The 23,247-nt window shown below is 35.7% G+C and overlaps 2 protein-coding genes across 2 annotated transcripts; both read right to left on the bottom strand.

Moving 5' to 3' along the window:
• Positions 1–1,079: 1,079 nt before the first annotated feature.
• On the bottom strand, positions 1,080–15,177 carry LOC127976501 (utrophin-like). Its single transcript, XM_052580950.1, has 11 exons — positions 14,918–15,177; positions 11,541–11,616; positions 10,633–10,693; positions 10,219–10,280; positions 9,971–10,045; positions 9,120–9,321; positions 7,613–7,698; positions 7,186–7,343; positions 5,224–5,390; positions 3,876–3,987; positions 1,080–1,490 (listed from the first exon to the last, which is right to left on the bottom strand). The coding sequence occupies exons 1-11, from the start codon at positions 15,017–15,019 to the stop codon at positions 1,350–1,352; spliced, it is 1,242 nt and encodes a 413-aa protein (XP_052436910.1). The 5' UTR covers positions 15,020–15,177; the 3' UTR covers positions 1,080–1,349.
• A 1,095-nt stretch (positions 15,178–16,272) lies between these two features.
• LOC127976032 (utrophin-like) lies at positions 16,273–22,094 on the bottom strand. The gene is made up of 5 exons (XM_052580128.1): positions 21,702–22,094; positions 18,205–18,335; positions 17,965–18,121; positions 16,936–17,047; positions 16,273–16,364 (listed from the first exon to the last, which is right to left on the bottom strand). Exons 1-5 carry the CDS (start codon positions 21,834–21,836, stop codon positions 16,273–16,275), a joined length of 627 nt encoding a protein of 208 aa, XP_052436088.1. The 5' UTR covers positions 21,837–22,094.
• Between the last annotated feature and the right edge of the window lie 1,153 nt (positions 22,095–23,247).

The raw sequence follows: 23,247 nt of genomic DNA, 5'->3' as shown, positions 1-23,247 counted from the left end.
GGCAAATGCTTTGTTAATTAAATTTTTTTTTCCAAAATAATATTTTATAAACATATTTTAAACAAATTCTAAATTTCACGTTTTCATTTAGTTCAACTTGATGTAATAAAAACAAACTAAAGCTGAAATAAAAATGTATAAACACCATAGACATTTTTTAAAGAAAAAAAAAAGAAAAAATGACTGAAACGTCAAACAAAAAGAAAATCAAGAAAAAAAAATCTAGTTATATATATATATATATATATATATATATATATATATATATATATATATATATATATATATATATATATAGTAACAAACAAATCTCCATATTCATCGGGAAGAAGGAGGCGGGAACCGGCGCACAATCAAAAAGCATTTTAATACTCAAAAGTAAATACACAAGGGCGCACCAGCCCCTCGCGGACGACTGGTGCGCGCAAATAAAAACCAAAACATAAAATAATATCCCAGGCCTGGTCCTCTCTCGTCCTTCACGGTCGTCGCTCCAGTTTTATATCCTTCCATCTCCTACGTGGGACTCGATACTAGCGGTGGGGCTCAGGTGTAGCTCATCTCCAATCACTACACCTGGCCTCACTCCTCGTTCCCACGCCTCTCGGCCCCGCCCCACTCGCCACATACCCCCATCGCCCCTCGCAGGCCGGGGGGTACTCCCGAGACTGCGCTCTACTTAATCTATTTAATTTAAAAAAATATATGTATTGTTTTTTTTCATAGTTTAACATTAAGCATCTGGGTCTAGGACAATAAACTTTAATATTGCAAAACATAAAAATAAGCAAATAAGAACTGAAAGGACAACAAAACCACAAGCAGACACTCATATAATGAATCCGGACACATAATAAAGACACTCAACACAAAACTACTATTATCTGTGCTCTGACATTACAACAGCCAGCGAGAACAGCTGGTTTATTTCAATATTAAAGACTGTTGAGAACATGATAAATGTCCTGTCTCTTCATTTCCCCCTCGATCTCACTAAACAGACACCTGATTGCTTTTGTAATTAAATTCACATCCACGAGAGGGAAGCAACATTTACGTGTTGATGTTGAAGTGGCAGCTTTGGAATTTCATGAATGAATGGCCTCTCATCTGTTCCAGCTTTCGAATGACACATGAATAGACCTTTAGTAATTAATGAACTCCTCAGCAAAACAAAATCAGAGAAGCATGTTTCCCATGAGGCTGAGCGATGACGGGAATTGCTACAATAGAGAAATGGCATCCTGTAGTGTAAATCTAGGACGTATAATATAGTTTATTCTTGCGCTTTTTAGACAAGAATTAGAGAGGAAAGATGATATATTCTTGAATATATGCACTGGACAAACTCACGTCTCTAAATGCTCTTCCTCCAGGATGGTCTGCACGGGCAGGTAGCCGAGCCGAGGGTGTTTGGTGAAGTACTTCTTTGAGCGGAACTTGTTTTTCAGCACCTTGGTGAAGTCTCGCACATCTTCTCCTGAGGTGGTCTGTAACAGAGAGGCTGTAGGGAAATGTTCTGTTGTGCATGAAGAATTACAGTGACAGAGACAGGAGTGTTTAGACATTTAGGCATACAAAATTCAAAAAAAAAAAAAAAATCTAAAATATTAATGCACTTCTACACACACAATAAAGTAGATATATAAAATATCTAATATTATATTTTAGGGCTGTCAATCGATTCAAATATTTAATCGTGATTAATTGCATGATCGTTAACTTCACAATCTAATATTAAGTAATATTGACCACCACCTATCTCTCAAATGGACCATTGACTCTCTATCTACAATCTCAATTAGGAGTGTCAATGGTCCACTTGAGAGATAGGTGGCGGTAATGCACTTATAAGTCTGCGATCCGCCATAAAGCAAGTGAAGGAGAAGACGCCTCGCACCTCCCGCTGAGAACCAAGGGGCAAGGAACTCGACCGGAAGTTGAAGTCGGGTGGGGGCTGCCATCTTTTAGCAGAACTTCACTTGCGTTAGCATTCCCATTGACTCCCATTCATTTTGGCGTCACTTTGACAGCGAATAACTTTACATCTGAGGCATTTAAAGACTCTGTTTGTCCATTATTTATTTCTAAAGATACACAACAATGTATAAAGGGCTCCATTACCTTCTATGTTACATTATGGCCCCGTAGAAACAGTTTTTGTAAAAAATAGGCTAACGATTGCGTCATAACCACTTGGCTCTCTGTCGCATTACCGTGCAGACAGGAGGAGAAGCTCGCAGGCAATTAACTTAATATGGTGTACTGCCGTTACATTTTAAAATACTATACAAAATAATTAATCAGAATACTTACTCCTGCTCACTCACGACAAAGAACTCCCCGCTCAAGCTCGCCGTCTCTGCAAGATTAACGATGGCAGTTTGCACGCACAGCTACTAGAAGATTTACATCTGTCAGACAGGTTGCTGACGTCGTCAAGCTTCGTTTGAGTCTGCGCGTCAGAAGCGGAAGTGCTAAAAAACGCTAAAACTGAGCTTCATTTGTCTCAATTGAGTTCCAATGGGGTCGCTGTGTCCATTTCTTTTACTGTCTATGCTGAGAACACGCATAGGATGACAGTTTACACATTGCATGAATCAGAAGTAAAAAATGATCAATTCTGTTCAGTTTCTTGTCTTTATGGATCAGTGTACGGATCGAGCCGCAGGGTTTAATTTGGTTTTGTTTGTGTTTTTTTGTTTTTGTTTTATTGTATGTTTTAACCGTGATTCCCATCCACTTCCATTATAAGAATGATACACTGCAACGGTTTGAGTAAAAAAAATCCTGGTATGTCTTCTACTGAAGAAAGAATAAAATGTAAATTTTTGGGTGAACTATCCCTTTAATACAGGAAAATGAAAGAAAGAAAATCACTCACTGCTCTTGAGTGAATTACTCTGTAGTTATGAAAAATAAGGCGACTTAAATATTTTAATGCAGTTAACACACTGACCCCACGCCCAGACCTGTATATCATCTTACATTTCATACTGTTGACAAATATGATGAAGGTCAACAACTCATGCACTGAATACAGCTATGCCCTAAAATTCAAAATATTGGTGCGAGAATGCCATCGTATGTGTTTTTGTCTCCTATTTATATCATACAATAAGCGATATCACATGTGCAGCAAGAGCAGTAGGCTATATTACACAAGTGCTGATTTTAGAAAAAAGTTCAATAAAAGTAAAGGTTAATGTGTTAGATTTTAAACACAATATTACGTGTTTTGCTCAATGTTGTAAAGAATATATTACCTTTAAAGCCATAGCAGAATTGTTGTGCAGCTTCAAGCAACACAGCGTGTTTAGTTTCTGAATGAATCCGCGTTTAGAACGAATCGTGTGAATCAATGATTCAAAAGCCCATTCATAAAGAGAGTGGTTTACTTCATTCCTGAATCCTGAATGAATCAACCGTTGAATTAATGACTCATAAAGACATTTACTGTTTTGGTTAATGACTTCCATTTTACAAACAAAAAAATAAATAAATACTGAGATGTTTCTCAGAGTTTCTCTTCTTTGGTGTTCCATAGTTTATGTTAAACCATTGTAGCCTTAATGTTTATGTGTAATAAATCTGATGTTGAATCAAATAATTAAAATAATAATTTCTAAAACTAAAATTTGTAATGTCTAATTGATGGATTTAAATGATCTTTTGTATGTATTTTCATATTCAAATTTATTTTGTGATTAATTAATCTAAACATCATGTCATTGATTAGATTAAAACTTTAAATAGACTGACAGCCCTAATATAAATATAATTTATATTATAAAATATAATTAATTATTTCTGAACCATTTTTTACAATGAACCATTTGAAAACAACAAAACACAAGCGTCTTCCAGATGCTCACAGGGGTGCAGTACTCCACCATTGGATATCTGAGATGATGGTCCTTGGAAATCCTTCCCGAGAAGAAACACATCTGACACACATTGTAGCTGAAGTGCTTCAGACTCCGATACCTTAGAGATAAACAGATGCAGCTTAACACACTAGCAGCTATGAGTTTTGCAACACTGATACGAGCATCGAACACTGAACTAAACTGAGCTGAACAATGACACTGTTGTTCTCTGTAGAGCTGCTTATAACTTACATTTAATTATTTAAGAATTTTGCAACCTTAATACTTTTTTTCGGTTTATTACTGTAAAGCTTCTCGAAAACGATCTATAAAGTGCTATTTAAATAAATATGACTTGACTTTTATGGCACTGTCCACAAATAATATACATTGAAAAAACTTGTTGTCCATTCTGACAAGATATTGAAATTTTTAGTATTACTATTATAATTATAGTGTGTTTTATTGTATCATTTTAAATATCAACACTTTTTATAAATATTTAATTGTAATGTTAACTGCAAGAAAGTAATGAAATCACAAATATCAGGGTTTTTACACAATAATAAAGAATATATAAAGCATAATTAATCATATATTATTAGAATTTATTATAATATTTATTATATTTATTAATAATAATATGTGAACTTGGACCACAAAACTAAGCTTTCCATTGATGTATGGTTTGTTATGATACTGCAATATTTGGTCAAGATACAACTATTTGAAAATCTGGAATCTGAGGGAGCAAAAAAAAATCTAAATATAGAGAAATTAACTTTGAATATGTCCAAATGAATTCCTAGCAATGCTTATTACTAATCAAAAATAAAGTTTTGATATATTAACAGTCAGTTTAAGAAAAATTCACAAAATATCTTCACGGAAAATGATCTTTACTTAATAACCTAATGATTTTTGTCATAAAAGAAAAATGTATAATTTGACCCATACAGTGTTTTTTTGTTTTTTGTTTTGGCTATTGCTACAAATATACCACATCGACTTAAGACTGGTTTTGTGCTCCAGGGTCCCATATTATATATTATTAACAAATGTTATTAATAGCTAATAAAAGTATAAGTATAATAAAGTATAGTAAAAAAAAAAAGTTAAAAAATATATGTAATAAATAATAAAAAGTGCAACATTGTTATTATTATTTACATTTTTATTATAATTTATTTTATTTATTTTAATTGTATATTGTATTGTATAAATTTATTGTAATAATAATAATATAGGCTAATGTTATGCACCTCCTTTGCTGAAAAAAATGTTCTGTTTTCTATATAACAATTTCATAACTGTCCACCCTAAAACAAATTTCACCATAATTCCCTTTGTCTACCTGAAGCCCACCATGGGACACTCTTTACAGATGTTACATTTGGCCTGATGTTTGGCGGTTTCTGCAGCGGCGACTCTATGAAGTACAGGCAACCAGACCATCGACTGCGGCTCCAAATGCATCCAGTCCACAAACTGCTGCAGCTCAATGACATCATCACGGCCCACCTGAACCCCAGACGACAGACAAACCCCTCAATTATAACCACAATGCACTGCAAGACGCTCTATAATGGAGCCGTCTGAGTCTAAAAGCACTCAGATGGTCTCTTTATCATTTCAGAAGCATATTCAACTACAACCCAAAAACTATAATATCCTATCACAACCTTATTAAGCCTGAGGGGAAGAGATCCATTAGTAATTTTGAAGTGAAGCAAATGAGGCCAATTGTGATCATTTGTGTCTCCCCCGTGACTTTAAAACTACTACAACTGTTATGAATCAATTACAGCGGGCCAGTTAAAGCAGGACTATCAAGAGTTTTTCATTACATGCAACATTAAATGAAAAGAGCTCCACTGTGACCCAAGTAAAACAGAGAAGTATTGGAGGCTCCGTCCAGGATGGCTTTAAGGAGAGCTGAAGGGATTTATAAATACTCCATTACACCAGCGGATGTGGTCCACATCATAAAGCACTCCATCATGGGATATTATGGGAATGTGCGTGCACAAATCAAGTGGATTTCATTTAAATATCTCTCGGTAGCTTGTGCGTCAGCTGTCGAATCGAGTGCTAAGCGTCTGAAAGTGGCGATGTAAATCCACTCTTATAACTGAGCTCATCATTTATTTATATGTCAAAACTCAGTAAAGTGTAATGATAAACAAGCCTGTGCATCCGCCCTCATTTTAGGAATATATCATGTCTCGCACACCTGAATTATGTTTCATAGAATCATGTTCATTGATTTTCATGTCAGAATTATTTTTACATTGTCAACTTTTAATGTATGCATACTTTTTTGTACTTAAAAAAATATGTGTAGATCATTTGGCTTTGGAAGAAGTTTGTCCTGAGATCTGATTTTTCAAGTGCACACTTTGGTGTTACACTGATTACCATACAACTAACTCAAATAAAGGTGAAATATAAATATTAGACAAAAAAACGAAATAAACAAATTTGAGATGTTGTTTTTGCAACAACGAAATAAGTTTAGGCGCTAAAATAACTGGACATAAATCAAAACTACAACTAAACTAAACTAAAACTGAAATAAAAATAAAAACTTAAACAATAATACAAAAAATTGAAATAAAACGAAACCTGAATAATAAAAATAAAGCAATTCAAAATAATAATAAAACTTTAACAGGCTATAGAAAATTATAACTCATAAATCTCCCTTTAACCTTGATTTAATCTCAATGCTTTGGAATTAAATAAAACATAAAAACAACTCAGAACTAAAACTAACAAAACAAAAGCACACTATTAAAAAAGGGTAGCACTTTATTTTATAGTCCTGTTCCTCGTGTACATACTATGTACTTATTAAAGTAATTACAATAACTATGTAACAACTAGGTACTAACCCTGAACCTACCCCTAAACCTAACCCTACCCCATGTAGTTACCTTGTTTTACCAGAACTTTCTTAGATAAATACACTGTAAGTACACTATAAGTACAGGCTAGTACACGTAGTGTAAAATAAAGTGCAACCAAAAAAAGTGTATTATGATATTATTAGACTAAGCTGAAAGTATATATACAAAAGGTAATTTTAAATATTAATACTAATACCTAAATATAATACAGAAATAACATTTCTGGTGGATGAGGAGATACCCCCTGACAATGTAAAGCGCTTTGAGAGCCTAGAAAAGCACTATATAAATGTAATAAATTATTATTATGAATAATTATTATTCTCAGGAGAATCGGTCTTGTTTTGACCTGATAGAAAGCTATGAAGAGAGGTCTCTCATGATCTTGTTTTCTAGTGTTAACTCACATTCTGAAAGCAGCTCCGGACACTGGGCTCCATGTTACCCCCTCCGAAGGCTGCGGCCTCCCCGAGCTGGTGTGGGATCTGGATGCTGTTGTGAAGCAGTAACGCCAGCTGTCTCTGGTTACAGACGCCTGCAGCGCCGGCCACCTCAGCGAACAGATCTGTGGAGGACAGCAGCAGCGAAACATGATGAGACCAGGAGGGTGAGCGGCTAAGATTTTAGACTTAAGATCCAATTTATAAATGTCCTTGTAGGAGCTACAGCAAGGACAGAGTTGCATTCAATTCTCAGTAGGTCTGAGACACTGAGATCAAAGTGAAATTGTGCACATGCATTAAAGTGAAAGAGAGAACAGCACTTAATTAATTTATAAACTGAAAGAAGGATAGAATATTTTATGCCACTTATTTTCAGTATCAAAGCACTTGCATTTGTACTTATCCTTTAGTGGTCCTTTTGAAAGAGAAAACAGGCCGATCTTCATGGACAACACTTGAACTTTTCCACTTCTGTCGCTATAAAAAAAATAAAAATAAAGACAGCAAAATGCAAATTCAATATGAACATTTGTTTTTTTTTTTAAATGTTGTTCAAACAAAACTGGGATGTTAGTTGTAGCAACAATACACTGAATTCTTGCACAGCCTTCTGGCTACACTTACATTTATGTATATACCTCCCAAATTACTTATTATATTTTAAATGCAGATTATCTTGGGGAAAAACACTGGTTATGTCTTTACTAAGATGTGTTGTGTCAGCTTGTCCTCTTGGCAAAAACAGAAATATTGCTGCAGGACTGCAAATTAACATAAAGCGTTACATCAAATATGTATGAGAGCAACCATTGCAAGAGGATTGTCTGCAATCGTTTAGTGGTCATGAGACACACATTTTAGTGGCATTAAAAAGAATTGGACAACTTATTCAGATTTAAAATTTCATAAATGTCATTATTAGATAAAAATTGAACCAAGAGTTAAGCTTTTTTTTCAGAACAGAACTGACACAAAAAGTATAATCTTTTTTATGATTAAGCTGGCAAAAAAATGCCTTCATATATTTTTTACTTAATAAATGCCTTGCTTAATTTATTGGATGCATTTATACATTTTTAAGTTTGACTTAAAAGAATAGTCCACCCAAAAAATTTAATTTACTCACCCTTAGGCCATCTAAGATGTAGATGAGTTTGGAGATTTTGAAGATTTGGAGAGATTTAGCATTACATCACTTGCTCACCAATGGATGCTCTGCAGTGAATGGGTGCCGTCAAAATGAGAGTCCAACAGGCTGATAAAAACATCTAAATAATCCACAAGTAATGTGCATTCTTCACAAACTTTGTATGTGTTGTAATAAGCAAAGCAATCCTGACCTTTTTAACTTTAAACCATTTAAACCAATCCAAATAAAATAGATAGAGAGTCCTCAAACCATAATATTGCTTTCTCCACTGAAAAAGTAATCTAGTGTGAATCAGGAGAGAAACATGCAGAGATCAAGCACACTTTATAAGCAAAAAACAGTCCAAAACTGTTCTAAACAAATGTTTCAGTTGACATTTTCACTGGAGGAAGCATTATTATTATGGAATTATGGAAATAAAATACCTTGGATGGATTTATTTATTACAAACATGCAGATTTTCACTTCACAAGACATTAAATGATGGACTGGAGTAGTGTGGATTATTGTGATGTTTTTATCAGCTGTTTGGACTCTCATTCTGGCGGCACCCATTCACTGCAGAGGATCCATAGGTGAACAATCGATGCTACATTTCTCCAAATCTGTTCTGTTAATCAAACTCATCTACATCTCTGAGGGCCTAAGGGGGAGAACATTTTCAACAAATATATTTTTTTTTTGGTTGAACTATTCCTTTAAGTGTCTAAATAAAGGCCACTGTTTTAAAGATAAAACCCATACAGACCTGTCGTAAACCTTTAGAAGCCAGTTGAGACACAGATCCACACACAAAGGCACATTAACTAGATCCGGATGCACCTGCTGAAGTTCACGGTAGATTGTGCAGAGACAGTTTATGATGCCTGGAATCTCCAGTAGCTGTCCATTCTGCGTGAGTTTGTGTTGATCAAAGACACCCTGTGCGATGCTGAGCTCCAAGAGGTCCACTGAAACAGACAGACAGATTTCATCTCCACTCATTTCAGTCTCCACAATGAATTCCATTCAACGCATTTTAATGAAAGTCACCGGAGCGTAACTCATCCGTTGGCGTGTAATGAAAATTCCCTACTGAAAAGGCAGAAAAAAATGATATTTCTTATCAGCATTCATCAGATTTGCAACCAATTATACATTTCAACAACTAGCCTTTCACAACACCACCCACGTTCAAAGATATGAAGCAGAAAGCAGCTGCTGTCTGTTACCAAAAACACCATCCGGCTAACCTGACTGAAGGCTATTTCTGTACTAATGCTGTCAGCGGGTGGCCTGCCGGCTCTAATGCTCTCAAAACTCCTACTAAAGATCAAAGGCTCATAGCTAGTGCACCAGAAACGTCCTGACAAAATGAGCAGATAGAGCTGGAGATTGCTTCGTTGAAACTGCCTTTGTCTTCTGCAGTAATCTGTTTACTTCCAAAAGTCATTTCGAGTGAGAAGTGATGAGGGGTTTTTCACATTGATGGTAATTTGCAATGCAATGATAAATGTCCAAAAGCATATGGTATTTGCTACAAAATCCCCCACAGAAGATCCATGGAACTGTTTTTTATTAGGAAAGCATATAAGACTTAAATGATAAGGTATCACTCACAGCAGAGGGCTTTCTGTAGCCGGCGGCTCTTCATCGCCGTGCGGTAAGCAGAGAAACGCACATGGCTCAGATCAGCTGCACATTGAGGGTAAAACATAAAGACTGGATGTGAATATTATCAAGAAGAAAAGTCCTAGTTCTCAAGTTCAAATAAAGAGTAAAATGTAAGAAAGCATGCATACTGAACATGTTTAGTGAACTACATGGACAGAAAGACTTGACAGTGATTGACAGGAGCAAGAACAAACCCATTGACTGAAATAGCTGTGTCATCTTTGGATGATCCCATGAGGTGGTCTGCTGCTCATGACTGAAAGATAATTCATAATAATTCACTGCAATTCACCACCATGGAAAATGTATTTCGGTATCTGGTGAGTATAAGAATATAATTGAGTTTCTCACAATTATTCATATTTTTATTGTACAAAATCAATACTTTTATTCTGTGAGGATGCAAAAATATTCATCATTTATAATAATAAGAAATGCTTCTTGAGCAGCAAATTAGCATATTCGAATGATTTCTGAAGGGAATGATTATAATACATTTTAGTAAGGGTGACTGCAACTAGATTAAAATTTGTTGAACAACTTCATTCGGATGCAAAACTGAACACATGGGAAATCAAGGCAGAGATGATCATGTATGAAACACTCACTTGATATAATAAGGGACACCGTTATGAAAAACAGCTCTTTGCCAAGGGAACTGAACGGAAGCTGGTTGGGAGACAGAAGGTTTCAAAGTCATGACATTTGAATCACTTTCACGCAGAATGGTTTTTATTATACAGGGGGAAACGGATTTAAGACAAACTGGGTTTTCTCTACTTTTCTGAACAATGATTTTTCATGACTTCTTCAGCTGTTTCTGGTTGCCCGAATGAAGATTTTTAAGAAAAAATGAAACATAGAGCAATTTCTAGCCAGCTGGTGAATATCCTAGAGTTGAGTAAAACTGAAAAAAAAAAGTGCATTACCATTCAAAAGCTTGGGGTTGAAGATTTTATATTCTTTTTTGAAAGTCTGTTATGATGCATTTATTTGAACAAAAACAGAAATACAATAAAAGAGTAATATTATGAAATATCAATATGATTTAAAATAACTTTTTCTATTGTTTTGTAAATTATTCTTGTGATGCAAAGCTGTATTTTCAGCATCATTACTTCAGTCTTCAGTGTCACACGATCCTTCAGAGATCTTTCTGATTACTATCAATATTTTTTTCCAGGATTCTTTCATGAGTAGAAAGTTAAAAAGAACAGCATGTATTTGAAAATCTTTTCAAATCTTTTGTAACATTATAAATATCTTTACTGTCACTTTTAATCAATTAAATGCATTCGTGCTGAAAAAGTGATAATATCTTTACAAAGTCATGTCTAACTGACCCCATAATTTTGAATGGTAGTGTACACCCATTCACTACAGAAATGACTTTTCAAGTACTTTTTATTAATTCACATAAGTCTTCCAGGCTTGAAAAACACCATATTAAAATTAAAAAGGTTTTCCATGACTATGCGAGTACTGACAAATGTTTAAAAATGTTTACCCAACTTACCAGACAAGAGGTCATGGGAGAAATGTCTCTTATCTGTCTGAGAGCATTGCAAGTGCTGGTGATTACCCACAATCCCCTGGTAAGAATTGAAAAAGAAAAATATTCTCAAACAATCGAGATGGAAGGATTATGACTATACCAAATGGCAAGATAAAAAATGATGCCTAACATCTTACTGTGCTATCAGACCATAATGTTCTGATCGAAACAGACATAATGGTAGCTAAGATCAGAGGGAAATTACAGTGCTTTAAACTATGAGATGACTAAGCAGGGGGCAGTCTGGAGAAAAATCAAGACATCGTTCTGAGAATATGAGAAAGAAGTCTCTGGTACTTCACTCCTGAAATGACCAGACGCTCATTATCCGACACGTCTGTCTTCAAAAGTCCGTGGAGACACATCTCTGCCAAAATATAATGAGTGCCCTTTTCATCTTGTGTGACAGACAGTGCCACATCCCAACAGCACAAATGGTGCAACTCTCTCAGTTATACTTCAATTATAACTATTACATGAAATCCCAAAATGCTCACTTGGGGTGAATAATGTTGTTGTTCGAGCTCTAAAACTGAGTTAGTAGCAGCCTGACTTTGGTTTGATGAGGGGTGTTTGTGAAACAAGGCCCAAGAGTGTCATTGGGCAGTAGCAGCTTAATTATCTATGTTCTCCAGCTGCCCAGATCGATACCGAGGGTCAATATTTCTGCCCACAGGATCCTCAAAACAACATGACAGTCACACACTCGTCAACGCTGTGGGGTAAATTAGAAATCAAAAACAGACTGGACTCTGTGTGGTTTGAGTGATCCTAATGCATGATTCAGAATAATCGATTCTTTAAGGTCAACGCTGGGGTTTGAATGCACCTTATGAGCATTTCAGAGTGGGATGCCATCGGGCTCTAATAATGTGTTGCCAAAGTGGCACAAATTGGCATCTTTATAGCTATTATGTGGGTAATATTCTAAACCTGAGGTGTAAATTATCTGACATTTTGACCTTTAGTTCACCCAAAAATAAAAAACCTGCTAAACATTTACTCCCTCTCAGGCCATCCAAGATGTAAATGAGTTTGTTCCTACATTTGGAGTAATTTAGCATTAAATCAATCGCTCACCATTAGATCCATTGCAGTGAATGGGTGCCGTCAGAATGAGAGTCCAAACAGCTAATTAATTCAATTATTATCTTGTGAAGTGAAAAACTGAGTATAAGAGTGTACGGACGGAACATATCCATCATGGCGTTGCCAAAATAGTCCTTATTCCATAATAACGCTTCCTCCAGAGAAAAGAATCCATCCCCTGTTGTCCTCTCACAACAAAATACACTGGACTCAAAAAATAAAGCAATATTTTGGATAGAGGACTCTTGAAGTTTCAAACTTCTTAAGGATGAACATGTTTATTACAAACATTGAGCCTTAAGTGATGGACTGGAGTGGTGTGGATTATTGTGATGTTTTTATCAGCTGTTTGGACTCATTGGCACCCATTCACTGCAGAGTCTTCATTGTTGTTTCAGTGATTTTTTAAGTAATTTCTTTAAATCTGTTCAGATGAAGAAACAAACACATCTACATCTTGAATGGCCTTGGATGGGGTGATTAAATTAAAACTTTTATTTACATTATTTAAACTTAGCATGACCATGGATACATAAAGCTTGGGACGGTCCAATCAAACAGATGCATTTGTACAGTCAAGTCTGATCTTTCACTGGATCTGCCGTATACTATTCTAGGCTAAAATTACAAAGAAGCTGTCATATTTGATCATCACATGAGACATGAGGGATGTGCTGCCTGTGACATATCCAAGTGTAAAACAAAGATCTAAGTCTGTGGAGGTCAAACTGGAATAAACTGAAGAATAGAGAGTGAACACACTGACATCTGTAGTACTAGAGTAAATCTTCCCTCTTCTCTCAAAAACACTGATAGACTCTTAATAATAATCTTGAATATAGTTAGCATATACATAAATGTTGAACAGTACAGCATGTCATTATAAAACAAACACTAGCAGAGATTATAATAAAAAGGTTCCTAAAAACAAAACAAAAAAAGACTATTTTACAAATTCTAGTTTACACTGAAAGGTGATCATTTTAAGCTTTAAATGAATCAGGAATTAAAACATTTTGAAGAACAATTCTGAAACAAAATCAAAAAAAAAATTACTAATTCTGCATCAATAAGAAAGAAAATTAATTTGGTAGCATTTAAATTTTTTTCCTATTTGTTTAAAATTAGTTACAGAAATGTTTTGTGTCCTCCGCGCCACAAGGATGTGCTGTTTTTACGTGTATTTTAACTTTGATTTAAACTAAAACAGCACATCCTTGTGGCACAGAGGACACAGAAGAGCATACTCAGCACAGTGATATGAAGTGACACAGAGGAAACTATTGACAAAGGAATTATTGATTAAAGTCTTTGTTAAAGTTTTTGTTTTCTTCGCTTACAAAAAGTGTTCCCATCGTTTCATATAACCCAGATTGCAGGTCTGATGTCAGAAGGAGCATTCTGACGACGATTTTCATATCTTTTACGGACCTTGATACTGTTATTTACTTGGCAGTCTATGGGACAGTCTCAAGCCTCCAGGTTTTCATCCAAAATAAATTGGATGAAATTGGATCGAACTGAGCTTTTACGGGTTTGGAATGACATTGAGGTAAGGGATTAAAGCTGCAGTAGGTAACTTTTGTACAAATATATTTTTTACATATTGCCATTTGCAGAAATACATCGCTCCCGGTAAGAAACAACCAATCAGAGCTGCGGTCCGTAACTTTGTTTGTGTTCAAAATGTAGAAAAATTTATATAATAAGCGAGTACACCATGAATCCATTTTCCAAACTGTTTTTTTTAGCTCGTCCTGAATCACTAGGGTGCACCTATAATAAGTGTTTATATTCGGACTATTTTAGATTGCTTCGGGGGTACCGCGGCGGAGTAACCCAGTACCTTTGTGATTCTTCATAGACATAAACAGAGAGAAGTAGTTCCAGCTACGATGTTCTTCCGCAAGACGCAAGCAGTTCTGTTTATTAACCCCTAGAGCATCAAAAGTTACCTACCGCAGCTTTAATGACAAAATCTTAATTTTGGGGTGGAGTAACCCTTTAACTAAAAGAATTAACTAACAACAAAAAGTTATTCTAAAACAGTTATTAGTCTTAGTAAACGTAAATATCAACATTACCTAATACATCATTAAAATACATCATTACAAGAATTGTAATGATACAATAGTGGACATGATTAATAAATCCTGTAACAAATTAGTTGCTCATTATTAATTGCTATTAGTTATTGGATTAAGGGGCCTCGTTTTACATCCTTCCTGCGATTTTTAATTTGAACTCACTGTATTTTCCACGCTCTCCAGCACACAGTTGAGCATGCTGTGTTCCTCAGAGTGCCAGCTCTCGTTCTCCATCTCAGCCAGGCCGAGGTCCAGTTGGTTCATGGCTTGTTGGAGGTCCTGGAGTTTCCCCAGAGCCCAGTCAAGCTCGTGCGTCCAGCTGGCGGCCTGAGCACTGAACCGCTCCCAGTGCTGCTGGACCTCGATGGCCTGCTCCTGAACCGCTTGAGCCAGCTGGCGAATCTTTTCCTCCTGGACTGTCTCTGCCGAAAGTTAAAGACAGCATCAGTCATATGTCCTCAAGTGAGATGTTCCACGTCATGTCATTTTAGTTATTATTTAATCCAAAATAGCATCTTTTCTTTGATCTGTGGGTTTCTGCATACTATGGTGACATTTATAGACCACGATGACCATAGCGTACTTTACATTATTACAGTAGATTACAACATCATAACAGTAGACAGTAAGCAACTTCAAACTATGATTAGTGGAGTAGCTGTTTCAATGTCACAAACTTTAGCTATGCCTCCGTCTTATATGCAGCTTTGGAAAGTTCAGTTCTTTACATTTACATTTAGTCATTTAGCAGATCCTTTTATTCAAAGCGACTTTTAAATGAGGACAATAGAAGCAATCAAAATCAACAAAAGAGCAATGATATGTAAGTGCTATAACAAGTCTCAGTTAGCTTAACGCTGTGCATGTAGTAAGGTTTTATTATTTACTATTATATAAGAAATAAAAAGAAACCAGATATAATATAAAAAGAATAGATTAAGCTGTTAAAGGCTTTTTTGCTTTTGTTAATTGTATAAATGAACAGACTGCAAGTCTAAAAGGGACAAGTTTTCTAAGAATAGAATTAGAATAGAGTGCTAGAGTTAGAGGGTCAAATAAAAATAGAAAGATATGTGTTTTAAATTCTTTTTACTAAATCGATTCATTTGGACGGTTCTTGTAAATGTAGATTCCAAAAAGTGTAATTTCGATTCTGTTTTGATGATTTCGTTTTTGCATGCCTTTTTGTATAAATTAGGGACAACTATAATTAGGATATACATTATATGTTTACATGCATAATTGTAATTATTTATTCACTTGTTTTATAAAACTGTGGTTCTTATTAAATCATACATTTTAGAATAGTTAGATAAATTATTTAACTGAGTAGCTTCAATGCACTAATACTCTTTGTCAGTAAAGATTGTTTGCTCATATTTATCTGTTCATGTCAGATACATGTAGACTGGGTTTACAGGACTGAATATTTTAGGAGTCCTAGTCCTAACCATGTTACTGTGGACCAGCACTTATACCGTGTCTCTTTACTCTGGAATCTAATCTTTCCTCTGCGATCAGCTGCTATAAATCCAGCTCAGATTTAAATCCGTCCCCTTCAGCACTCTCTCACTTTTCACTTTGTGTCCTATAAGGTTTATTGTGTCCACTGAGCCATTACAGAGACACATAACTCAAGCAGCAACGACGCTATAGCCTAAAACTATGACCTCCAGAAATGAAAGGTGTAATAAAAAATTAGTGTTTGAATCCAGGAGACAACCATTTACATCAGAAAGACAATACACATAAAATCTGACACTTGGTGTCGTCTTTAATAGAAACAGACAATTGAGGACAAACCCAGACTGATCGGTGAAATCTGTCACTGCAACAACGTTTTTCTCCTACACAGTAATGGGAGTAAATTATTTTTTGTCCCCCATCTTCTCAGATGTTTCTCTTGAGAAATAGACCACTGTAAATCTCAAATCTGAGTTTCAGAAGGATATTAACAATGTCTCAAACTCTGCTGAGATTTGCCAAGACATCAAAGCCGGCAATCAAAGACATTTCTTATCGAATTCTCCCAAGACCAAATGATCTGAGCATTGTTATACATAACATATGCTGATTATTTTAAGAAACATAACTGAGAATTCCCGTGCAATTAAAGAGAAACCTCCAAAAGATAAAATGTCCCTCTGGGTGGACGCAAACTGACAAAAGCCGTCTCTCACCCGCAGCCGTCTCTGTATTGCTCAGGACTTCCATCGCTGTAGGTTGAACAGCCAGAGACAGACACATCTGATTCACATCCTGCCTCCGTCCAATCAACTCGCTTTGCCGGGCCTGTGTCAAACAACACATTAAAGATGCAGGGGTGTGACATTTAAACTAAATCACACAGATAAAGCTAGACATCCATTACAGCTCATTCCAGACAATTTAGAGGCGGAGAAATGGGAGATATAATTACTCGAAAAGCAATCGGTAAGTAATGTATAAACCCAAACATTAGCTGAGCGGAAAGTGACAAATCGAGAAACAAAATCACTGAACCAGAAGAAAGACGTTTGTGGTCAACATCAAAAAGAAAACTTTTGCTTAATTCTGTGTGTTTTTTATTGATAAAACAAGATAAAATCACCAACAAATCAGATATAAAAAAAATTTAAATGTGAAATCAATAATGAGGTATGCTTTACTATAAAATACTGTTTAATTCAGTCACGGTTACATATATAAAAACACTTCATAATATTGTTTACTGCAACTGATGCAATGTTTTAATGCAGTAAATGACAGTGATAAAACAGTGCTTTACATCTAAAGGACATCAATAATTCAGCAGAGCAATAACAAACAATATTCCAGCTTCGGTTTGAGGAACAGTAATCAAAGGGTTTAATTATTTTGCATTGTTATTAAAGTAAACATCTATATTATCAAGGGACTGCAAGATGCCTATTTAAAAAGGCAATAGTATGTGCACAGGAGGAGGTGCTGGGTACAAAGAGGAAAATTATAAGACATTATGTAAAAAAGATATGAAGACATTACACAAAATGGACTGTAAGTGTTCTCTTCTTGGTCGTTATAATCAGAGATGCCTGATTAACCTGTGAACATACTGCTTTGGCATCCTTTTTGAAGCTAAAACAAAATGCACTTTACATTCTTTTAAATTATAGAAAGAAAGACTAAGTAACACAGATTTTGAAGCCACAATAAATGTCACTCCCTCTTCCACACACAGCATGACTGACCGTACAGTAGCCTTGTTTCTGCAGTAAAGTATGTACATCATCTCCCACCGGCGTCTGCCTTGTCAGCTCCTCATCCTTCAGCTTTACCCAGAACCAAAGCTCTTCAAGGATGGCTATGAGTCCTGTCCATTTCTCTGCACCTGCCTCCAAACACTCTCTGAAAGAACATGAGAGTTTGAAGGAAAGTTCAGGACCTTGGAGGTAACCGTTTGTTTATATTGCTGGATATATTGCACAAACCTTCTCGAGGCTATATGAATGTGGTCCACATCTCCGAACTTATCAAGTTTTTGTGCCTTGGTATTCTGGATCTGACTCCCCAGAGCCCTTTGAGAAAGATCAGTCTGGGTATCAACATCTGCCTGAATGTCCTGAGGAGACATAACAGCATGCAGAAGCTGAAATTGCACCAATTCAAACTAATCTCAATAGACTCTGATTAGGTGATCGTCCCTTTGGTTTACGTGGCCTATAAATATGACTAAAATGAAGAGAAAAGAGCACTGCTGTTTAAAGAAATAGTTCACTCAGAAATTAAAATGAGCTGAAAATCTACTCTCTCTCAGGCCATCCAAAATGTGCACGAGTTTGTTTCTTCATCAGAACTGATTTGGAGCAATTTAGCATCACATCACTTGCTCTCCAACAGCTCCTCAGCAGTGAATGGGTGCCGTCAGAAAACGATAGTTGATAAAAACATCACAGTAATCCACAAGAAATCCACATGAATCCGATGAATAAACCAAATCATCTACATCTTAGATGTCCTCAGTATAAGATATTTTCAGCAAATTTTCATGTCTTTAATGAGACTAACGCAGCCTCACAAAATCTGGAAAACACATAACTAGGAATCCAAATAAACCAACCAGGATCCAGAGAATATCTGTGGTTGACAGAACACTTACCTACAAAATAAAGCTGCACACACCTCACCTGCCTTCAACGGTCTGCTGTAATTCATATCTATAAAACTTTCAGTTATAGTGACAGTCTCCTTAAAGCCTCCACAGACATAATGAAAGGTTGGTTTATATCAGAAAAAAATATAGCTCTCTCGTTTAGGGCCGCAGTGATGATATACAGCCAGAGAAAGACATCAAACAGAGACATAACAGACAGTCTGCTTATTATTACTCTGGAATCCATTAATATCATTATCTATTCTGCTAAAATGTGGAGCTGGAAAAGATGAAGGACAACTGCTATAATCAGGGCTCAAATTGTGGGTGAAGTGGGGGGATTGATCCCCTTGTTAAAAAAAAATGATAAAAAGCATCCACTCTGTAAAACTACCATCCCTTTAGAACAATAATGCTGTGTATTATGTAACCTAAAATTTATCATGCAAATTAAATATCAATATTCTTTAAGTATAATAATTGGTTCACTAAATAACAGCTATTGGCCAATCAGAGCTCATATTTTAACGAGCTGTGCGTGAGCTCATGCATGTTTTCGTAATTTTTCGTGCAAAATGGTTCAAGTTCAACTTCTGGCGTTCTTTGAAAAGACGACAACATAATGAGGTTTTATATTTTCTTGATTAGAGTTAAAAGACATTGCCCTGACATAACATTATTGTGCTGCCTGCACTATGTGTGTGAGGATGAGACTGAGCCAATAATTAAAAGGAAAACAGCTCATAAACCATTTCATTTAATTACGCTTTTTTGTTGTTGTTGTTTTTGTTGTTAAATAAAAATGTGTTTAAAAATTAGACATATTTTGTAAGCATTTGTAATCACAGGACACCCGCACCACCATCCACCTTGACATTGTTTTACAATTCGACTGCTGGCTATAACGATACCTTACCAAAAAGCAGTATACTTCATGTTTATTTTATTAAGTATATTTAAGTAAAGTCCCAACATATTTCTTAGTATACTTTATGTAGCAAGTATACAAATATCAGTGTTCTATTAGTATACTTGTAAGTGTACTGTTTCAATACTCTTTGGGACTAAATTGGCCCACTTTCTAGTATATAAAAGTATACATTTAAGTATACTTTAAGTATATGGATCACAACAATCAACTCTTCCTGGTGTTAGGACAATAAACCAAACAACTCTGTTACATATTGTAAGTGCTGAATAAGTGAATAAGCTGATAATGTATTACCCTCAATCCAATGATTTTATTATAACTCAATGCAACTGTAGTAAAAACACAAAGACATTCACAAAGACGGTTATGGGTCACTTCAACAACTGAACTGTCAGTGCATCATTACTGTTCATACTTTCCGTTCAACCAAGAGCAAATATGCTTCAAAACATGAAAATCCATAAGATAATATCTAGAGCTTATAAATTGTATTCATACTTGTTAGTGAGATTCACAGACCAGTAATTTCCTGCAGATCATCAAGTTCATCATTTTTCAATTTTATTCCAAATGGAGACCCCACTACACACTACAAGGCTGTGCTACAAGAGTGCTTTTGAGAGATGTGCCTAATAAATATAATAGCCTAAATCCCTAACATAGTCTTTTAAAGAGTTGTGAAACTTGGCATCTATGAGATAAGTAATAAAGGTTGCTTTTAGTCAGAGAAATCAGAGATTGGCACACTTGTGGTGAGGAAGATATTAAGAAGAAGTTTATAAATGTCAATGCACTTCTTGATACTTGCCATCTCATAGATATGGTGCCAACTGCAGTTTGTGCATACTGCAACAACTCTCTGTGATCAATAGTTTTGAAACCATAAGAAAACCATAAGAAAAGGAGCTAGTGCACGTGTAACCGGGATGAACGAGTGGTTAAGGTTTTGGACTTGGATCCAACAGACAAATACTCTCATGGGTCCAAACCCCACTCCTGGTAAATTTGCACAAAGCTTCAATTAAAAAAAGGTAATGCTCTCTGTTAAGAATGCTCAGTGCTGACTTATCAATGTTGTTCAGATGAGCCAAACATGTACTGTATATGTTTTCACTGATGCACCAATTTGTATGTAACTGATAAGATTTCAGAAAGTAAGCGTTCAAAATTATCTTAATAGGTTTCCTCCTGAAATTTGAAATTCATTAATGCCTTGTGCAGAAAAAAAGACAAGAAAAAAAGCTATGCAAAATATTGCACTTTGTTCTTTATATATTTTAATGTTTGAATTGCAGTCCATTGTCTGCTCTTTTTCTTAGATTTATCGTTTAATGCAAGCAGTAGCTTTATAAAGCATAAATGTAATATTCTTAAATGGGAAGTTGGGAACAAGCCTACTTTTTTGTCCCATACCAAATCTCTGAAAAGATTCCAGAAACTTAGCTTAGAACATATTTCAGATAAGCAGTGAAAGTTTGTTTGCTTTTAGTCTGGAAATTCAGAGACTGGCATATTGTTTTAAGACTTTAATAAGTTCATAAATGTCTATGTGCCAATATTCTTCACACGAGAAAGCAAAACATTGCTGTGAAAATATACTGATATCAGCCATAAACTGTGACCAGGAGTGGTTCAGGCATTGGGTCCAATGGACAAATGTGACCCTGTACAACAAAACCACTCATAAGTGTCAATTTTTTGCTATGCAATATTTGGCTGAGATGCAACTAATTGAAAATTTAGAAAATTGCCTTTAAAATTGTCCAAATGAAGTTGGTGAATGCACTTTTCATTTTCAAACACTGAGAAGCTGTGAGCCCAAATACACACACAATCATAAACAGATCGGAATAAAATCACCTTTGTAGTATAAACAAAGTAATTAAATAAAAACGCTCTTTTACCTTGCACAGTTTCTGATAACGTGGTGATGTAACGGACATTCTCTGGATGTGTTGTAGAAAAAGCATCACTTTCTGCAGTGAAGATCTCACCATAGCCATTATCTTCAGACTACCGGGCTTGTTTAAGATTCTCATGCTAAAGGATTGCCACTCCTGAGGTTTGCACAGTTAGCACATCATCTAAGCTTTGAAAGCGAATCCAACTATTCCTACAGCATGTCCAACAACTTAAGAGGTCGTTTGCAAGTGTGAAGAAGAGAAAACGCCTCTCCAAAAGCAGCAAACAAAGCAAACACAAAGATCCGACTCAAGAGATGTCCTGTCTTCAGGCTTGTACTCTACAGTGATCTTCAAAGGGATACTGAACAATGAATAGAGGAGCATGGAAATTGAAAGTTGGACTACGGTGCAAAAGCTTGTTTCCTTGTCAGCAAAAACTCCCTGTCTGCAAGAGATGATGCTGAGCGAGAGAACAAGAGTCTGAGTGAGTGGCAGAGAGAGAGAGAGAGAGAGAGAGAGAACACACAGCATGCATAGACAAAGACTGTATTATACAGTGAGGACTTATATAATGACAATGCCATTGTTTCATTACAAAATGTATTAAAAAAAAATAAAATTGTGATTTCAGATTATCTTAGTATTTGGTGTGTCATATATTACTTGCTCTACTGACAGCAGCACTAGAGCTGACAAGGATAAAACCAGATGAATCCAATCTGATTTGAGATGTTCTGAAGAACCATTTACCACCTTTACAAACAATCACATGATCATTGTCAGAAATGTCTTTGATTCTTTGTCTTTAAAATATAAGCTTAATATATGTGAATATGCAACACGTGAATTAAGAACACTTTTTAAAGTGTTTTTTATATTGTGTCATTTTTATATTGAGATAATGGAGTACATACACAAGGAGGAAATTAAAATTAAAATTAATTTCTGGCTTTCCTGATTTTTAACAGTATATCATCCAACTTGCTTACATACTTGCTTAGTATAAACTACCAATCAGATGGCACAAGGAATGTAGTGATTGTAAACGCTTTACAGCAAAGTTTTGATGATATTAGAGAAATGTGTGAGTCAAATGTATACAGTATGATATGATACAGATTTAGGACTCGTGTGATTAAACTCCTAATCTTTAATTTGAATACATTAATGGTAGTTAAACCCCAGTTGGCAGCAACAAATTAAAGGTTATGGCCAATTTGAAAATTTACGAGCGCGAATCTTTCGTGATTCCTGATCCGGCTCCGAACTCCCGAACTGATTCAAATGATTTGCGATCCCCAAACTGACTCAAATGATTCGCGAACCCGCTTTGAACTCCCGAACTGACTCAAATGATTCGCGAACCCGCTCCGAACTCCCGAACTGATTCAAATGGTTTGCGATCCCCAAACTGACTCAAATGATTCGCGAACCTGCTTTGAACTCCCGAACTGACTCAAATGATTCGCGATCCCCATAACTGACTCAAATGATTCGCGATCCCGCTACGAACTCCCGAACTGATTCAAATGATTCGCGATCCCCA

Source organism: Carassius gibelio, chromosome B17 (genome assembly GCF_023724105.1).
Source record: "Carassius gibelio isolate Cgi1373 ecotype wild population from Czech Republic chromosome B17, carGib1.2-hapl.c, whole genome shotgun sequence".
NCBI lineage: Eukaryota > Metazoa > Chordata > Actinopteri > Cypriniformes > Cyprinidae > Carassius > Carassius gibelio.
This window is presented reverse-complemented; position numbering and strand designations above follow the sequence as displayed.